This window comes from Amblyraja radiata, chromosome 1, assembly GCF_010909765.2.
Source record: "Amblyraja radiata isolate CabotCenter1 chromosome 1, sAmbRad1.1.pri, whole genome shotgun sequence".
Taxonomy (NCBI): domain Eukaryota; kingdom Metazoa; phylum Chordata; class Chondrichthyes; order Rajiformes; family Rajidae; genus Amblyraja; species Amblyraja radiata.
This window is the reverse complement of record NC_045956.1, coordinates 35857792-35878103: the sequence shown is the minus strand read 5'-3', so window position 1 is coordinate 35878103 and position 20312 is coordinate 35857792. Positions and strand designations below refer to the sequence as shown.

The window sequence follows — 20312 nt, the reverse complement described above, 5'->3', positions numbered from 1 at the left end:
CGGCAGGTCCCAGACTGATTTTACACTAAACCAGCTCCACACTCACTCACGCGGGTATACATCACCTGCCCAAGGCCAGGGTGTGTGTGGCAGGTTGTAGACGTGCTGGAGGAGGGGGAGGGCAGAGGGAAAGCCAGGCCTCAGTTCAACTACCTGCCCCCGAGGGCAACAAACTCTCCACCAGGAGCGGGGCTGCACGGAGGGGAAGATCCCCAGGGTGAGGCACAGTGTGGGCGAGTTCCTGCCACCCAGGACTGGCAGTGTCTCCACTGCATTCTAGGTCAAACTGGACACAGCATCACCCGTGAAGCCCCCACTGCCCGGACACCTCCATCCCAGCCGTGCAGGGGTGATGTCTGCACAGTCGGCTCAGGGCCCTCTGTCACCGTGTGCAGCCAGGTCAGTCTAACAATTCGTAGGATTAAAACACTCTTTCACAAAGTGCAGAAACCCCCAGCCTTTGCCCAGCGTCTCCCTCCAGCCTCAACAACCCCCCATTCCACAATCCCCCCACCAGAGCTGTGTCTAAACCCTCCCCAACCCCCCCTCCCCAGACTGTGCTGTGTCTAACCCCCCCACCCCATCTCCAGCCTGTGCTGTGTCACCCCCAGAGTGGAGTAAAAAACCCTAAAGCTCCCATGTGCCCTGCAGCTGAATGCCAGCATGAACACCATCGAGTGCTGGTCACGGAGTCATACAGCACGGGAACAGGCCTTTCGGCCCCACCTGCCCATGCCCACCAGGGTGCCGATCTATCTACACGGGTCCCACCTGCCCATGCCCATGCTGCAAGGACACTCGCTGGTCGATTGTCCCACTGATAACTCTGTCACAGCATCGCCACCTGTCCCATGGCTATTTGTTTAATGACCAGAGTCTCAATGTCTCTCGTCATCCAGGCTTCCTGCTACAGAACTGGGTTCCATCCCGACTACGTACAGAGTTTGTACGTTCTCCCCGTGACCACGTGGGTTTTTTCCGGGATCTTCAGTTTGCTCCCACACTCCAAAAATGTACAGGTTTGTAGGTTAATTGGCTTGGTATAATTGTAAATTGTCCCTAGTGTGTGTAGGATAATGTTAATGTGCGGGGATTGCTGGTCAGTGCAGACTCGGTGGGCCGAAGGGCTTGTTTCTGTGCTGTATCTCTAAGCTACACTAAATACAAGGGAGAGCAGGACCTTTCATGGTTCACACAGAATCCTGTGGAAATTAGTGCCGGGACAAAGGTTATTCATCAGTTCAGAGTTGCTGAGAGTGAGGGATGTGGAGAGCAAAGGGGGTAATGTGGATGTCTGGATTGTTCTGCTGGGATGGCATGGAATAGACGGGCCAAATGGCCTCCTCTGTGTCATTACAAAGAAAGTTTCCCCCCCCTCCACCCACATCCCTCCCTCCAGCTTTACATTTCACTCCTCCTCTTCTCTCCCTATCTGACACCTTTTGTCTCCTTTTCACCTCCAGCATGTCACTTACTCCACCCTCACCTGTATCCACCTATCAGTCGCCAGGCTTTGTCCTGCCCTCACCCCTCTCTCTCTCTCTCTCTCTCTATTCCAGCTTTCTCCCCCCAAATCCATCAGTCTGAAGAAGGGTCTCAACGCGAAATGGAACCTGTCCACGTTCTGCACTGATGCTGCCTGACCCCCTGAGTTACTCCAGCACTTAGTCTTTTAAATTTAAATCCTGATTAAATGAAGTTCTGAACAGATATGGGGAATGGTTCAGACTTGGACTAGTACTGAAGACTCACGCTCCACTCTTCCCACAGTCAGGATAGTCCATTAAATCAAAAATGTGGCAACTGGTTTGAGGAGGGATTGGTCAGGGAAGGACCCAACCCTGGTCTGGGCTGATCTGAGCCTCGGGTTTGATCCAGAATACAATTGTTGCACGTGGTTTTGGCAGGAAACTGCCACATGGTAAAGGCAGAGTGGTGGGGGCGGGGGAACTAGAAATAGGCGTTAGAGTTGAATAAATATTCAATAGAGAGGCGATGGATGTAGAGGGAGGAAGGGAGCAGCGTCTAGTAGGTTCTGCGTGTGGCATAGTCCAGCACCATGCTGGCAGCACCCAGCAATGCCGGCTCTGCCAGGCCGGATACCACCACGTCTACAGCCCTGGCAGAGGGCAGTGCCCGCTGGGCAATCACCTCCTTCACCCCGTCCTCATAGTGGGCAGCCAGCACCCCCGACAGCACCACCAGCGATGGGTTCACTGTGTGTAGGATGTTGACAATGCCCACGCCCAGGGCACAGCTGGCTGTGGGAGAGAGAACGGAGAGAGCACGTCACACCGGCACACACGGACACGGAGAGAGCACGGATCAGACCGGCACACATGGACACGGATAGAGCACGGATCAGACTGGCACACACGGACACGGATAGAGCACGGATCAGACCAGCACACACGGACACGGAGAGAGCACGGATCAGACTGGCACACACGGACACGGATAGAGCACGGATCAGACCGGCACACACGGACACGGATAGAGCACGGATCAGACCGGCACACACGGACACGGATAGAGCACGGATCAGACCGGCACACACGGACACGGATAGAGCACGGAACAGACCGGCACACACGGACACGGATAGAGCACGGATCAGACCGGCACACACGGACACGGATAGAGCACGGATCAGACCGGCACACACGGACACGGAGAGAGCACGGATCAGACTGCCACACACGGACACGGATAGAGCACGGATCAGACCGGCACACACGGACACGGAGAGAGCACGGATCAGACTGCCACACATGGACACGGAGAGAGCACGGATCAGACCGGCACACACGGACACGGATAGAGCACGCGTCACACCGGCACACACGGACACGGAGAGAGCACGTATCAGACCGGCACACACGGACACGGAGAGAGCACGGATCAGACCGGCACACACGGACACGGATAGAGCACGGATCAGACCGGCACACACGGACACGGATAGAGCACGGATCAGACCGGCACACACGGACACGGAGAGAGCACGGATCAGACCGGCACACACGGACACGGATAGAGTACGCGTCACACCGGCACACACGGACACGGAGAGAGCACGTATCAGACCGGCACACACGGACACGGAGAGAGCACGGAACAGACCGGCACACACGGACACGGAGAGAGCACGGAACAGACTGCCACACACGGACATGGATAGAGCACGCGTCAGACTGGGAGACACAGAAAGAACACAGGGCACCGGGAAACACGGAGAGAACACGTGTCTGACCAGAAACAGACTGAGACGCGGAGAGATCAAGGCAGACAGACGGGAAACATGAGAGAACATGGAGATGACACGGTGTCAGGACGGAGCGCGGGAACACAGATGTGTGTCATGGTCCACCCACCCCCTCATCGGTCAAGCTTCACCTTCCACTCCCTTACGCTACTCCCTCCCCACACCTCGTAGTTAGGTCCCCAGCCTCCAGCCCCTTCATTCCTGGTTCATTCCTCCACCCCCTCTATCTCTGCCAACAAACCACAGCTCCCAGACCCAGTGAGAGAGTCCCCTCAGTTGTGGCTACACTTTGCCTCTGCTTATCCTCACGCCTGGTGCTTGAGCAGTCATTATCTCCCCCTGTAGCCTTGGACACACCTGTATCCTCTCACGTCTGATACAGCCGCTTAAATCTCTTATGTCTGTATTCTTTCTTTATGTGCTGCATGGCAAGAAGCATTTCACTACACCTAGGTGTATGTGACCATTAAAATATATTCTATTCTATTCTAAATGTTGATGTCGGGGGAAACTTGGCGTTCGTCACCAGTCCCCCGAAACTGGCTCCACGGGTCGACAGGTGAGGGCACACGCGTGTCTTCACTGTCGGTCATGGGTTGGGACATTAGGTTGCAGAGAGACTTCATCAGTGACCACAGAGCACACACCGAGACCCTTCCCCAGAGATGGGGAACAGGAAAACTCAGCAGTAAGCAGCGGGGCAGGTCAAGGGGCAAGGGGCATAGGGACTGGCAGATAGAATGGGATTACACGCGTGTAAAGTCATGAGGTGAGTACACATAGACCTTTACCCAGGGGAGGGCAATTAAGGACAAGTGTGACTGTGGCCTGGACTCGAGGCTGAGCTACAGGGAGAGGTTGGGCAAGCTAGGGCTTTATTCCTTGGAGCGCAGGAGGATGAGGGGTGATCTCATAGAGGTCTAGAGGGTCATAAGAGGAATAGATAGGATGAATGTCTTTCACCCAAAGTAAGGAAATCTAGAACCTGAGGCCATAGCTTTAAGGTGAGGGGGGAAAGATTTGGTACGAAAATGTAGAGGGATACGGGCCAAACGCAGGCAGGTGGGACTAGTGTAGATGGCGCATGTTGGTTGGGACGGGTAAGTTGGGCTGAAGGGCCTGTTCCCAGATTGTGACTCTTAGAGGATTTAAGCTCAACTTCGTTGAAAAGATTTAATAGGAACCTGAGGGGCTAGTTTTTCACTCAGATGGGTGTATGGGACAAGTTGCCGGAGGAGGTAGTTGAGGCATTTGGACATGCACATGGATAGGGCATGTTTAGAGGGATATGGGCCAAACGTGGGCAGATGGGACTGGCGTAGATGGGGCATGCTTCATAGCAAAAGGATTTGAGTATAGGAGCAGGGAGGTTCTACTGCAGTTGGTGAGACCACACCTGGAGTATTGCGTACAGTTTTGGTCTCCTAATCTGAGGAAGGACATTCTTGCCATAGAGGGAGTACAGAGAAGGTTCACCAGACTGATTCCTGGGATGTCAGGACTTTCATATGAAGAAAGACTGGATAGACTTGGCTTGTACTCGCTAGAATTTAGAAGATTGAGGGGGGATCTTATAGAAACTTACAAAATTCTTAAGGGGTTGGACAGGCTAGATGCAGGAAGATCGTTCCCGATGTTGGGGAAGTCCAGAACAAGGGGTCACAGTTTAAAGATAAAGGGGAAATCTTTTAGGACTGAGATGAGAAAAACATTTTTTACACAGTGGTGAATCTCTGGAATTCTCTGCCACAGAATGTAGTTGAGGCCAGTTCATTGGCTATATTTAAGAGGGAGTTAGATGTGGCCCTTGTGGCTAAAGGGATCATTGGTGAGACCAAATCTGGAGTATGGTGTACAATTTTGGTCGCCCAATTATAGGAAGGCTGTCAACAAAATAGAGAGAGTACAGAGGAGATTTACTAGAATGTTGCCTGGGTTTCAACAACTAAGTTACAGAGAAAGGTTGAATAAGTTAGGTCTTTATTCTCTGGAGCGCAGAAGGTTAAGGGGGGACTTGATAGGGGTCTTTAAAATGATGAGAGGGATAGACAGAGTTGATGTGGACAAGCTTTTCCCTTTGAGAATAGGGAAGATTCAAACAAGAGGACATGACTTCAGAATTAAGGGACAGAAGTTTAGGGGTAACATGAGGGGGAACTTCTTTACTCAGAGAGTGGTAGCGGTGTTGAATGAGCTTCCAGTGGAAGTGGTGGAGGCAGGTTCATTGGTATCATTTAAAAATAAATTGGATAGGGATTGAGAAGGGAATGGAGGGTTATGGTATGAGTGCAGGCAGGTGGGACTTACGGAAAATAATTGTTCGGCACAGACTTGTAGGGCCGAGATGGCCTGTTTCCGTGCTGTAATTGTTATATGGTTATATGGTATGGAGAGAAGGCAGGTACAGGATACTGAGTTGGATGATCAGCCATGATCATATTAAATGGCGGTGCAGGCTCGAAGGGCCGAATGGCCTACTCCTGCACCTAATTTCTATGTTTCTATGTCTATGTTTGTATGATTGTCGGCATGGGCAAGTTGGGCCGAAGGGCCTGTGTGACTGTGACAGGGGGAGGGGGAGAGAACAAGAGCACAGGTTATGATGTGTGTCCAGGGATGCAGTTTGGAAGCAATGGAGCAGTGCTCGACATGGGAGTGAACCTGGTCACCACATTAATGTAGAGTGACCCTCTGTGGTTGCAAACCAAGTCAGACTCATGGCAGAGAAAACAGGGGGAACCAATGTGGCTGGGGGAAATGGTGAAAGCTGCACACCCCTCCCCCAACCTCTCCCTACACCTTCTCCCACACCCTCCCCTACTCGCTCCCCCCACACCCCTCCCCTACTCCCTCCCCCTCACACACCCCACCCCTACTCCCTCCCCCCACACCCTTCCCCCACCCCTGCCCTTCCCACAACACCCTCTCCTCCTTCCCTGGCCTCTACCCCATCCCTTTTACCGACCCTTCTCCCCCCACCCCCACGTACTTCCTCTCTCTCCCTACCCCCACTCCTTTCTCCTGCCCTTCCCCCTCTCCCTGCCCATCAAAGAATGGATTCAATGCAACATGGGGAGCAATGTAAATGCAGCCAGGCATTGGTTACCTGTTTTGAGGACTTTCTGAGCCTCAACGTTGCCCAGTTTGGCAGCACAGATGAGGTCGATGGCAGTCACTGCCCCTCCACTCTTGGACATGCCATCCATCATCAGCAAGTCCTCTGTAAAGGCAGAACACAAACACTGAATGCAGGCCTGGTCCTGGCAGTCACCACACACAGTCTGCAAACTCCCAACCAGGCTGTCTACTTGCTTTTCGGCTCTCGAGGTGACTTGGGACGGCAGGCTGGCGCAGCGGTAGAGTTGCTGCCTCACAGCACCAGAGACCTGGGTTCAATCCTGACTACAGGTGCCGTCTGTGTGGAGTTTGTACGTTCTCCCTGTGACCACGTAGTTTTTTAATTTAGTTTAATTTAGAGATAAACTCCCACACTCCAAAGACGTACAGGTTTGTAGATCCCGGTGAAAACCCACGAGGTCACGGGGAGAATGTACAACCTCTGTACAGACAGCGCCCGTAGTCAGGATGGAAGCCGGGTCTCTGGCGCTGTAAGGCAGCAACTTTCTCCGGGTACTCACATTTTCTCCCACTCTCCAAAGACGTGCAGGTTTGTAGGTTAGTTGATCTCTGTAAATTGTCCCTAGTGTGTAGGAAAGTGCAAGTGTATGGGGGGATCGTTGGTCGACGCGGACTCAGTGGGCTTAAGGGCATGTTTCCATGCTGTATCTCTGAACCGGACTGGAGGCTGCCCATGATCGATTGCCCCAGTTTCACAGCTCTACACAAGACCAACGTCCAATTCACCCCACAATTTACACAGGTTCCCTGCATGTTTCTCCTCGTTCTAGTTTATAAAAATAATCTTGCTACAAATTGGAGCTCTGAAGCTTGCTAAAAGAGTTTGAAGTAAACCACACAGTAAACCACAGGCCGCTCTGTACTAGGGGCACGAAGGTGGGAGAATGGGGGGCTAAAAGATGCACATTCCCCCCGAGCCCGTGCAGGGGGGATCTGCAGGTGGGTCTGTCTGTAGACAGGGACGTGGCAGAGGCAAAACAGCACTCCTCATAACCACACAAACGCAGGCCACCTTACCCACCTCATACCCACCCTGTACCCATGGGTCTGTCTGTAGACAGAGTGGTGGCAAAGGCAGAACAGCACTCCTCACGCACACCGCACCCACACAGTGACCACCATACCCCACTCTGGCCCCGTCTCATGGAGTGGAACTCACTCACAGTTCATGCAAGATCTGTGTTCTTGGTGATCATCCTGGACGTAATGTGGGCACTGCGTAATGTGGGCATTGCGTAATGTGGGCACTGTGTAATGTGGGCACTGTGTAATGTGGGCACTGTGTAATGTGGGCACTGTGTAATGTGGGCACTGTGAAATGTGGGCACTGTGAAATGTAGGCGCTGTGTAATGTGGGCACTGTGAAATGTGGGCACTGTGAAATGTAGGCGCTGTGTAATGTGGGCACTGTGAAATGTGGGCACTGTGAAATGTAGGCGCTGTGTAATGTGGGCACTGTGTAATGTGGGCACTGCGTAATGTGGGCACTGTGTAATGTGGGCACTGTGTAATGTGGGCACTGTGTAATGTGGGCACTGTGAAATGTGGGCACTGTGTAATGTGGGCACTGTGTAATGTGGGCACTGTGTAATGTGGGCACTGTGTAATGTGGGCACTGTGTAATGTGGGCACTGTGTAATGTGGACACTGTGTAATGTGGGCACTGTGTAATGCGGGCACTGTGAAATGTGGGCACTGTGAAATGTGGGCACTGTGTAATGTGGGCACTGTGTAATGTGGGCACTGCGTAATGCGGGCACAGTGTGCCACTGGCGCTGTGGGCCGCGGGCGCTGTGTGACGCTGGCATCGTGTAACGCGGGCACTGTGTGGGCACTGTGTAATGTGGGCACTGTGTCATGCGGGCAGAGTGTGGTGCGGGCAGAGTGTGACGCGGGCACTGTGTAATGTGGGCACTGCGTAACGTGGACAGTTTAATGCGGGCACAGTGGAATGCGGGCACTGTGTAATGTGGGCACTGTGTAATGTAGGCATTGTGCAGCGTGGGCATAGTGTAATGTGGGCACTGTGTAATGCGGGCACTTTGTGGGCATTGTGCAGCGTGGGCTCTGTGTAATGCAGGCACTAGGTAACGCGGACTGTTTAATGCGGGAACAATGTAATGCGGGCGTAGTGTAGTGCGGGCGCTGGGTAGTGCGGGCGCTGGTTAATGCGGGCACATTAATGCGGGCACTGTGTAGTGCGGGCGCTGTGTACTGCAGGCGCTGGTTAATGCGGGCACAGTAATGCGGGCACTGTGTAGTGCGGGCATTGTGTAGTGCGGGCGCTGGTTAATGCGGGCACAGTAATGCGGGCACTGTGTAATGCGGGCACTGTGTAATGTGGGCAATTTGTGGGCACTGTGTAATGCAGGCACTTTAACGTGGACACTGTTTAATGCGGACGCAGTGTATTGCGGGCGCAGTGTACGGCACAATGTAGTGTGGGCACAGTGTAATGTGGGCTCTGTGTAATGTGGGCTCTGTGTAACGTGGGCTCTGTGTAATGCGGGCACTGTGTAATGCGGGCACAGTGCAATGCGGGCACTGTGTAGTGCGGGCACTATGTTATGCGGGCACAATGTAGTGTGGGCACTGCGTAATGCGGGCACTGTGTAATGCGGGCACCGTGCAATGCGGGCACAGTGTGGGCACTGTGTTATGCGGGCACAGTGTAGTGTGGGCACTGCGTAATGCGGGCACTGTGTAATGCGGGCACAGTGTGGGCACTGTGTTATGCGGGCACAATGTAGTGTGGGCACTGCGTAATGCGGGCACTGTGTAATGCGGGCACAGTGCAATGTGGGCACTGTGTGGGCACTGTGTTATGCGGGCACAATGTAGTGTGGGCACTGCGTAATGCGGGCACTGTGTAATGTGGGCACTGTGTAATGTGGGCACTGTGTAATGTGGGCACTGTGTAATGTGGGCACTGTGTAATGTGGACACTGTGTAATGTGGGCACTGTGTAATGCGGGCACTGTGAAATGTGGGCACTGTGTTATGCGGGCACAATGTAGTGTGGGCACTGCGTAATGCGGGCACTGTGTAATGCGGGCACAGTGCAATGTGGGCACTGTGTGGGCACTGTGTTATGCGGGCACAATGTAGTGTGGGCACTGTGTAATGTGGGCACTTTGTGGGCATTGTGCAGCGTGGGCTCTGTGTAATGCAGGCACTAGGTAATGCGGACTGTTTAATGCGGGCACTGTGTAATGCGGGCTCTGTGTAATGCGGGCACTGTGTAATGCGGGCACTGTGTAATGTGTAATGTGGGCACTGTGTAATGTGTAATGTGGGCACTGTGTAATGTGTAATGTGGGCATTGTGTAGTGTGGGCACTGTGTAATGCGGGCACTGTGTAATGTGTAATGTGGGCACTGTGTAATGTGTAATGTGGGCACTGTGTAATGTGTAATGTGGGCACTGTGTAGTGTGGGCACTGTGTAATGTGGGCACTGTGTAGTGTGGGCACTATGTAGTGTGGGCACTGTGTAGTGTGGGCACTGTGTAATGCGGGCACTGTGTAATGTGGGCACTGTGTAGTGTGGGCACTGTGTAATGCGGGCACTGTGTAATGCGGGCACTGTGTAGTGTGGGCACTGTGTAGTGTGGGCACTGTGTATGCGGGCACTGTGTAGTGTGGGCACTGTGTAATGTGGGCACTGTGTATGCGGGCACTGTGTAGTGTGGGCACTGTGTATGCGGGCACTGTGTAGTGTGGGCACTGTGTAGTGTGGGCACTGTGTAGTGTGGGCACTGTGTAATGCGGGCACGGTGTAATGTGGGCACTGTGTAATGTGGACACTTTGTGGGCAGTGTAATGTGGACACTGCGTAACGTGGACAGTTTAATGCGGGCACAGTGGAATGCGGGCACTGTGTAATGCGGGCACAGTGGAATGTGGGCACTGTGTAATGCGGGCACTGTGTAATGTGGCACTGTGTAATGTGGGCAATTTGTGGGCACTGTGTAATGCAGGCAATGCGTAACGTGGACACTGTTTAATGCGGGCACAGTGGAATGCGGGCACTGTGTAATGTGGGCACTGTGTAATGTAGGCATTGTGCAGCGTGGGCATAGTGTAATGTGGGCACTGTGTAATGCGGGCACTTTGTGGGCATTGTGCAGCGTGGGCTCTGTGTAATGCAGGCACTAGGTAATGCGGACTGTTTAATGCGGGCACAATGTAATGCGGGCACTGTGTAATGTGGGCACTGTGTGGGCACTGTGTAATGCGGGCACTGTGTAATGTGGGCACTGTGTGGGCACTGTGTAATGCGGGCTCTGTGTAATGCGGGCACTGTGTAATGCGGGCACTGTGTAATGTGGGCACTGTGTGGGCACTGTGTAATGCGGGCACTGTGTAATGTGGGCACTGTGTAATGCGGGCTCTGTGTAATGTGGGCACTGTGTAATGTGGGCACTGTGTGGGCACTGTGTAATGCGGGCACTGTGTAATGTGGGCACTGTGTAATGTGGGCACTGTGTAATGTGGGCACTGTGTGGGCACTGTGTAATGCGGGCACTGTGTAATGTGGGCACTGTGTAATGTGGGCACTGTGTGGGCACTGTGTGATGCGGGCTCTGTGTAATGCGGGCACTGTGTATTGCAGGCACTGTGTAATGTGGGCACTGTGTGGGCACTGTGTAATGCGGGCACTGTGTAATGTGGGCACTGTGTAATGCGGGCTCTGTGTAATGTGGGCACTGTGTAATGTGGGCACTGTGTGGGCACTGTGTAATGCGGGCACTGTGTAATGTGGGCACTGTGTGGGCACTGTGTAATGCGGGCACTGTGTAATGCGGGCACTGTGTAATGTGGGCACTGTGTAATGCGGGCTCTGTGTAATGTGGGCACTGTGTAATGTGGGCACTGTGTAATTTGGGCACTGTGTAATGTGGGCACTGTGTGGGCACTGTGTGATGCGGGCAATGTGTAATGTGCGCACTGTGTAATGTGGGCACTGTGTGGGCACTGTGTAATGCGGGCACTGTGTATTGCGGGCTCTGTGTAATGTGGGCACTGTGTGGGCACTGTGTAATGCGGGCACTGTGTAATGCGGGCACTGTGTAATGTGGGCACTGTGTGGGCACTGTGTAATGTGGGCACTGTGTAATGCGGGCTCTGTGTAATGTGGGCACTGTGTAATGTGGGCACTGTGTAATGCGGGCTCTGTGTAATGTGGGCACTGTGTAATGTGGGCACTGTGTAATGCGGGCTCTGTGTAATGTGGGCACTGTGTAATGCGGGCTGTGTAATGTGGGCACTGTGTAATGCGGGCACTGTGTAATGCTGGCACTGTGTAATGTGGGCACTGTGTGGGCACTGTGTAATGCGGGCACTGTGTAATGCGGGCTCTGTGTAATGCGGGCACTGTGTAATGCGGGCTCTGTGTAATGCGGGCACAGTGTAATGCGGGCACAGTGTAATGCGGGCACAATGTAGTGTGGGCACTGTGTGGGCACTGTGCAATGCGGGCACTGTGTTATGCGGGCACAATGTAGTGTGGGCACTGCGTAATGCGGGCACTGTGTAATGCGGGCACCGTGCAATGCGGGCACTGTGTAATGCAGGCACCGTGTAACGCGGGCAGTGTAACGTGGGCACAGTGTAGTGTGGGCACAGTGTAGTGTGGGCACTGTTTAACGTGGGCACTGTGTAACGTGGGCTCTGTGTAATGCGGGCACTGTGTAATGCGGGCACTATGTAACGTGGGCCCTGTGTAATGCGGGCTCTGTGTAATGCGGACTCTGTGTAATGTGGGCACTGTGTAATGTGGGCACTGTGTGGGCACTGTGTAATGCGGGCACTGTGTAATGCGGGCTCTGTGTAATGTGGGCACTGTGTAATGTGGGCACTGTGTGGGCACTGTGTAATGCGGGCACTGTGTAATGCGGGCTCTGTGTAATGTGGGCACTGTGTAATGCGGGCACTGTGTAATGCGGGCACTGTGTAATGTGGGCACTGTGTGGGCACTGTGTAATGTGGGCACTGTGTAATGCGGGCAGACTGTAGTGCGGGCAGAGTTTGACGCGGGCACTGTGTAATGCGGGCACGGTGTAATGTGGGCACTGTGTAATGTGGACACTTTGTGGGCACAGTGTAATGTGGGCACTGCGTAACGTGGACAGTTTAATGCGGGCACAGTGGAATGCGGGCACTGTGTAATGTGGGCACTGTGTAATGTGGCATTGTGTAATGTGGCACTGTGTAATGTGGGCAATTTGTGGGCACTGTGTAATGCAGGCAATGTGTAACGTGGACACTGTTTAATGCGGGCACAGTGGAATGCGGGCACTGTGTAATGTGGGCACTGTGTAATGTAGGCATTGTGCAGCGTGGGCATAGTGTAATGTGGGCACTGTGTAATGCGGGCACTTTGTGGGCATTGTGCAGCGTGGGCTCTGTGTAATGCAGGCACTAGGTAATGCGGACTGTTTAATGCGGGAACAATGTAATGCGGGCGTAGTGTAGTGCGGGCGCTGGTTAATGCGGGCACATTAATGCGGGCACATTAATGCGGGCACTGTGTAATGCGGGCACTGTGTAATGCGGGCACTGTGTAATGTGGGCACTGTGTGGGCACTGTGTAATGCAGGCACTGTGTAAAGTGGGCACTGTGTAATGTGGGCACTGTGTGGGCTCTGTGTGGGCACTGTGTAATGCGGGCTCTGTGTAATGCGGGCACTGTGTAATGCGGGCACTGTGTAATGTGGGCACTGTGTGGGCACTGTGTAATGTGGGCACTGTGTAATGAGGGCTCTGTGTAATGTGGGCACTGTGTAATGTGGGCACTGTGTGGGCACTGTGTAATGTGGGCACTGTAATGTGGGCACTGTGTAATGTGGGCACTGTGTAATGTGGGCACTGTATAATGCGGGCACTGTGTAATGTGGGCACTGTGTAATGCGGGCTCTGTGTAATGTGGGCACTGTGTAATGTGGGCACTGTGTGGGCACTGTGTAATGTGGGCACTGTAATGTGGGCACTGTGTAATGTGGGCACTGTGTAATGTGGGCACTGTGTGGGCACTGTGTAATCCGGGCACTGTGTAATGTGGGCACTGTGTAATGTGGGCACTGTGTAATGTGGGCACTGTGTGGGCACTGTGTAATGTGGGCACTGTGGGCACTGTGTAATGTGGGCACTGTGTAATGTGGGCACTGTGTGGGCACTGTGTAATGTGGGCACTGTGTAATGTGGGCACTGTGTAATGCGGGCACTGTGTAATGCGGGCTCTGTGTAATGTGGGCACTGTGTGGGCACTGTGTAATGCGGGCACTGTGTAATGTGGGCACTGTGTAATGTGGGCACTGTGTAATGTGGGCACTGTGTAATGTGGGCACTGTGTGGGCACTGTGTAATGCGGGCACTGTGTAATGCGGGCTCTGTGTAATGTGGGCACTGTGTAATGTGGGCACTGTGTAATGTGGGCACTGTGTAATGTGGGCACTGTGTGGGCACTGTGTAATGTGGGCACTGTGTGGGCACTGTGTAATGCGGGCTCTGTGTAATGCGGGCACTGTGTAATGCGGGCACTGTGTAATGTGGGCACTGTGTGGGCACTGTGTAATGTGGGCACTGTGTAATGAGGGCTCTGTGTAATGTGGGCACTGTGTAATGTGGGCACTGTGTGGGCACTGTGTAATGTGGGCACTGTAATGTGGGCACTGTGTAATGTGGGCACTGTGTAATGTGGGCACTGTGTAATGCGGGCACTGTGTAATGTGGGCACTGTGTAATGCGGGCTCTGTGTAATGTGGGCACTGTGTAATGTGGGCACTGTGTGGGCACTGTGTAATGTGGGCACTGTAATGTGGGCACTGTGTAATGTGGGCACTGTGTAATGTGGGCACTGTGTGGGCACTGTGTAATGCGGGCACTGTGTAATGTGGGCTCTGTGTAATGTGGGCACTGTGTAATGTGGGCACTGTGTAATGTGGGCACTGTGTGGGCACTGTGTAATGCGGGCACTGTGTAATGCGGGCTCTGTGTAATGTGGGCACTGTGTGGGCACTGTGTAATGCGGGCACTGTGTAATGTGGGCACTGTGTAATGTGGGCACTGTGTAATGTGGGCACTGTGTAATGTGGGCACTGTGTGGGCACTGTGTAATGCGGGCACTGTGTAATGCGGGCTCTGTGTAATGTGGGCACTGTGTAATGTGGGCACTGTGTAATGTGGGCACTGTGTAATGTGGGCACTGTGTGGGCACTGTGTAATGTGGGCACTGTGTAATGCGGGCTCTGTGTAATGTGGGCACTGTGTAATGTGGGCACTGTGTAATGCGGGCTCTGTGTAATGTGGGCACTGTGTAATGTGGGCACTGTGTAATGCGGGCACTGTAATGTGGGCACTGTGTGGGCACTGTGTAATGCGGGCACTGTGTAATGCGGGCACTGTGTAATGTGGGCACTGTGTGGGCACTGTGTAATGCGGGCACTGTGTAATGCGGGCACTGTGTAATGTGGGCACTGTGTAATGTGGGCACTGTGTAATGCGGGCACTGTGTAATGTGGGCACTGTGTGGGCACTGTGTAATGCGGGCACTGTGTAATGCGGGCACTGTGTAATGTGGGCACTGTGTGGGCACTGTGTAATGCGGGCTCTGTGTAATGCGGGCACTGTGTAATGCGGGCACTGTGTAATGTGGGCACTGTGTGGGCACTGTGTAATGTGGGCACTGTGTAATGAGGGCTCTGTGTAATGTGGGCACTGTGTAATGTGGGCACTGTGTGGGCACTGTGTAATGTGGGCACTGTGTAATGTGGGCACTGTGTGGGCACTGTGTAATGTGGGCAATGTAATGCGGGCTCTGTGTAATGTGGGCACTGTGTAATGTGGGCAGTGTAATGCGGGCTCTGTGTAATGGGGGCACTGTGTAATGCGGGCACTGTGTAACGCGGGCACTGTGTAACGCGGGCACTGTGTAACGTGGACAATGTGCTCACTCACCATCATGCAGTCTCTTGGCCTCCCTCTGCAGCGCCACCCCTGAGGCGTAGGCCTCGATGCAGCCCTTGCTGCCACACGTACACTCGGGCCCGTCTAGCGACACCATGATGTGTCCCAGCTCAGCCGCACAGAACATGCTGCCATGGATCAGCTCGTTGTTGTGGATGATGCCCCCTCCAATGCCTGGTGGAACAACGGCTGGCGTTAGTTATCACACAATCCCAGTAACCCCCCTCAACCCCAGTAACCCCCCCTCACCCCCAGTAAACCCCTCCTCCCCAGTAACCCCATCCCCCACCCCCAGTAACCCCCTTCACCCCCAGTATCCCCCCCTCACCTCCCTTCACCCCCAGTAACCCCCCCTCACCCCCAGTAACCCCCCCTCACCCCCAGTAACCCCCTCACCCCCAGTAACCCCCTCACCCCCAGTAACTCCCCCCTCACCCCCAGTAAACCCCTCCCCCCCAGTAACCCCATCCCCCACCCCCAGTATCCCCCCTCACCCCAGTAATCCCCCCTCACCCCAGTAATCCCCCCTCACCCCCAGTAATCCCCCCTCACCCCCAGTAATCTCCCCCCCCCCCCCACCCCCAGTAACCCCTCCTTTTGTGTGTCGGTTTATTGTCCTCACGTGTGCTGAGATACAACTTTGCCTCTGTCCCCTCCCTCCAGCCCTCCCACACGGAGATAGTGGAGCTGCACACACTACAGCCAGTGGTTCGCCAGCCACGGGAGGCTCACCTGTGCCGGTGATGATCACCACAAAACATTCCACGCCTTTGCCACGACCAAACTTCTTCTCTGCCAGAGCGGCACAGTTGCCATCGTTATCCAGCCAGACGGGCAGGTGGAGAGCGTCCGATATGGGTGTGCGCAGATCCACGGACACCCACTCCTGGATCAGCTTGGTGGAGTGGAGTACCACCCCCTCACCAGGATTCACCCGGCCTCCCGTCGAGACACCTGGGGGAGAGGAGCACCGACACGGAGATCAGAGACTGCGGATACCTGCACAGGCCAGGATACCTCCGGCACAGGCTGGCACGGAATACCACCGGCACAGGCCGGCACGGAATACCACCGGCACAGGCACGGAATACCACCGGCACAGGCACGGAATACCACCGGCACAGGCCGGGATACCTCCGGCAGAGGCCGGGATACCACCGGCACAGGCCAGGATACCTCCGGCAGAGGCCGGGATACCACCGGCACAGGCCGGCACGGAATACCACCGGCACAGGCACGGAATACCACCGGCAGAAAACGCAATTAAATTCATAACACATGACCCGTCTTGTAAAAGAGATGCGGACTATAAACAGGCTTTTCAGGATATAACCATATAACAATTACAGCACGGAAACAGGCCATCTCGACCCTTCTAGTCCATGCCGAACACATAATCTCCCCTAGTCCCATATACCTGCGCTCAGACCATAACCCTCCATTCCTTTCCCATCCATATAACCATCAAATTTATTTTTAAATGATAAAAACGAACCTGCCTCCACCACCTTCACTGGAAGCTAATTCCACACAGCCACCACTCTCTGAGTAAAGAAGTTCCCCCTCATGTTACCCCTAAACTTCAGTCCCTTAATTCTCAAGTCATGTCCCCTTGTTTGAATCTTCCCTACTCTCAGTGGGAAAAGCTTTTCCACGTCAACTCTGTCTATCCCTCTCATCATTTTAAAAACCTCTATCAAGTCCCCCCTTAACCTTCTGCGCTCCAAAGAATAAAGCCCTAACTTGTTCAACCTTTCTCTGTAACTTAGTTGCTGAAACCCAGGCAACATTCTAGTAAATCTCCTCTGTACTCTCTCTATTTTGTTGACATCCTTCCTATAATTAGGCGACCAAAATTGTACACCATACTCCAGAATTGGCCTCACCAATGCCTTGTACAATTTTAACATTACATCCCAACTTCTATACTCAATGCTCTGATTTATAAAGGCCAGCAAACCAAAAGTTTTCTTTACCACCCTATCTACATGAGATTCCACTTTCAGGGAACTGTGCACAGTTATTCCCAGATCCCTCTGTTCACCTACATTCTTCAATTCCCTACCATTTACCATGTAAGTCCTATTTTGATTTGTCCTGCCAAGATGTAGCACCTCACACTTATCAACATTAAACTCCATCTGCCATCTTTCAGCCCACTCTTCCAACTGGCATAAATCTCTCTGTAGACTTTGAAACTCTACTTCATTACCCGCAACCCCACCTATCTTAGTATCATCTGCATACTTACTAATCCAATTTACCACGCCATCGTCCAGATCATTGATGTACATGACAAACAACATAGAACTAGTGTGAACGGGTGATCGATGGGCATGTGGACTGAAGGGCCTGTTTCCGTGCTGTTTCTCGAAACTAAACCAAATCGAATCTGCTTTGATCATTACACCATCTGACATAATAGATAGATCAGCCATGATTGAATGGCGGAGTAGACGTGATGGACCGAATGGCCTAGTTCTGCTCCGAGAACGTAGAAATGAATGGGATTGTGTGATTCACAAAGTGTCCACATTACACCGTGCCCGCATTACACAGTGCCCACATTACAGTGCCCACATTACACCGTGCCCGCATTACACACCCCCCCCCCATAGAATGCAGATCCCAGCACCCCACTGACCAACCTACATTGACAGCAGCCACTGCTGGACTCACCCACGCCCAGGATCCTGCAGTTCAGGTTGACTGACTCTGCTGCTGCCTCTGTGCACATCTTCAGAATCAACTCAATCCTCTCCTTGTAAGTTTTGGGATTGGACTGGACATATTTTTTCATGATTTCACCCTGAAAGAAATAATTTATATTGTGAACGATCAAAGTCAAGACCTCACTGAAGGTGCCCGGACAGAGGGAGAGTCAACAGCAGCAGCTGATGTGACTTCAGCCCTGAGACGGGTCCTGTAGTCCAGCCCTCCCACAGCAGCTCACCCAGACCACCCTGACTGCAGGGATCTCAGCTCAGCCACTCTCCCACCCCCCGTGCACTCGCCCCCCGCCCTCGCCCCCCCACACACTCTTCCCCTCCCGCGCACTCGCTCCTCCCCGCGCACTCGCCCCCACTGCAGACTTGTCCCCCGGCCCACGCACTCGCCCCCCACTGCACACTCCCCCCCCCCCGCAGACTCACGCCCACTGCAGACTCGCCCCAGCACTCACCATCCCTGCACTCACCACCACCTGCACACTCACCACCACCTGCACACTTACCCCCCCCGCACACTCGCCCCCCGCACAATACCCCCCCTGCACACTCAAGTTCAAGTGAGTTTATTGTCATGTGTCCCTGATAGAATAATGAAATTCTTGCTTTGCTTCAGCACAACAGAACATAGTAGGCATTGACTACAAAACAGATCAGTGTGTCCATATACCATTATATAAATATACTAGACTAAGTGGGACCCGTTGGGTTCCATGTTCACACGGGAGGGCTGGTCCCCCGACGCAATATTCCACCTCTCCACCAATTCCAATATTGGTGGCCAGTGGGTGGGCTTTCTGGAGCACTGGTATGGGTTCTTGGGGTGGCAGCTCAGTCCCACAAGCCTGATGTGCTGGCAGCTCACTCACAGCTGGTGGGCTGGCAGTTGACTCATGGCTATTCCTTGAAATTCCATTTCAAGCAGGGTGCAAGGCCACCAAATTCAAATCCATTTTCCTACCTTCAAGCAGGGTGCAAGGCCACAAAATTCAAGTGCAGTTTCATACCACTTTCAGCAGGGTGCGGCCACGAAATTCAGTGCAGTTTCATACCACTTCAAGCAGGGTGCAAGGCCGCCAAATTCAAGTGCAGTTTCATTCCATTTCATGCATGGTGAAACCACCATAAAACAATCATAAAACCACACAAAACACCAAACTCACAGTTCAGTAGACATTCAGTGTGTTCAGTTGATTCACAGCTCAGTCGTGGCCTCTCCCTCCCCCATCATGCAGATCCTGAGCCACACCCACACTTCTGGGTTTTATAACCCCTCCCCCTCCCACTGGAAAGGTGTGGCCTTCATGGCATGATTGACAGGAGAGAGATTCTCAACATTTTTTAAACACTAATAACACTTTTATTTTTCATTGATGGGAAGAATCCTCTGCACCTGCTGAGCAGAGGGGGACTGAGTAAGATGGTCAAAAATCACAGCCGTAAGTGGTAGCGTTTTATCTAAAATCAATATAGAGTGCAAACAGGAAGTTACCCATAGCAACCAAACCACCATTTGCAGCAGTGCCTTTTAACTTCAAGCCAAAGCACCATTTGCAGTAGTGCCTTTTAACTTCAAGCCAAAGCACCCAAACAACCATTTGCAAGCAGTGTCTTTTTACTTCAAACCAACCATATTTTCATTTTCAAACCACATTAACGGGACTCACAGTTGAGTAGACATGTGTTCAGTGTTATTCAGAGCTGAGAGAGACGTGATCTCTGGCTTCCTCCATCTTGCAGAGACTGAGTGAGGCACACCACTTCCGGGTTTTATAGTCCCTCCCCCCTCCCACCAGCAGGGGCAGCAGAGAGAATGGCAAATATTTTAACAACATTCATATCTCTCTGATTTTTCATCGATGGGAAAAATCCTCCGGTTCAAAAGGCGGAGCGGGGCTTTGAGCGAGGTAACCAAAAATGACGGCCGTAGGTGGCGGCGTTCTCTCGGAAATCACACCACAGTGAGCCAAAAGCGGTCAAGATGAGACTTTTAGTAATATATTTTATTTTTATTTATTTTTTTATTTAACCTTTATTTAACCAGGATAAGTCTCATTGAGATTAAAAATCTCTTTTACAAGAGAGTCCTGGCCAAGACAGGCAGCAGCGCAGTTCCATAGTTACAGACAATAATTAAAAAAAAAAAAACAACAGAGAACATATAAATAGAGTCACAGTCAGAACATCATCAAACAAAGCATGTACAGACAGAAGAGCC

General features: G+C 52.8%; 1 protein-coding gene across 2 annotated transcripts in view; it reads right to left on the bottom strand.

The window, feature by feature from the left end:
* Positions 1–2025: 2025 nt before the first annotated feature.
* gne (glucosamine (UDP-N-acetyl)-2-epimerase/N-acetylmannosamine kinase) overlaps positions 2026–20312 on the bottom strand; it is an 81085-nt gene continuing 62798 nt past the window's right edge. For both annotated transcript variants that reach the window (XM_033020485.1, XM_033020492.1), the window contains exons 8-12: positions 18048–18177; positions 16101–16322; positions 15360–15542; positions 6372–6485; positions 2026–2261 (exon numbers count right to left, since the gene is read on the bottom strand). In XM_033020485.1, the coding sequence (XP_032876376.1) occupies positions 2026–2261; positions 6372–6485; positions 15360–15542; positions 16101–16322; positions 18048–18177 (885 nt within the window). The remainder of the gene's footprint in view (positions 2262–6371; positions 6486–15359; positions 15543–16100; positions 16323–18047; positions 18178–20312) is intronic.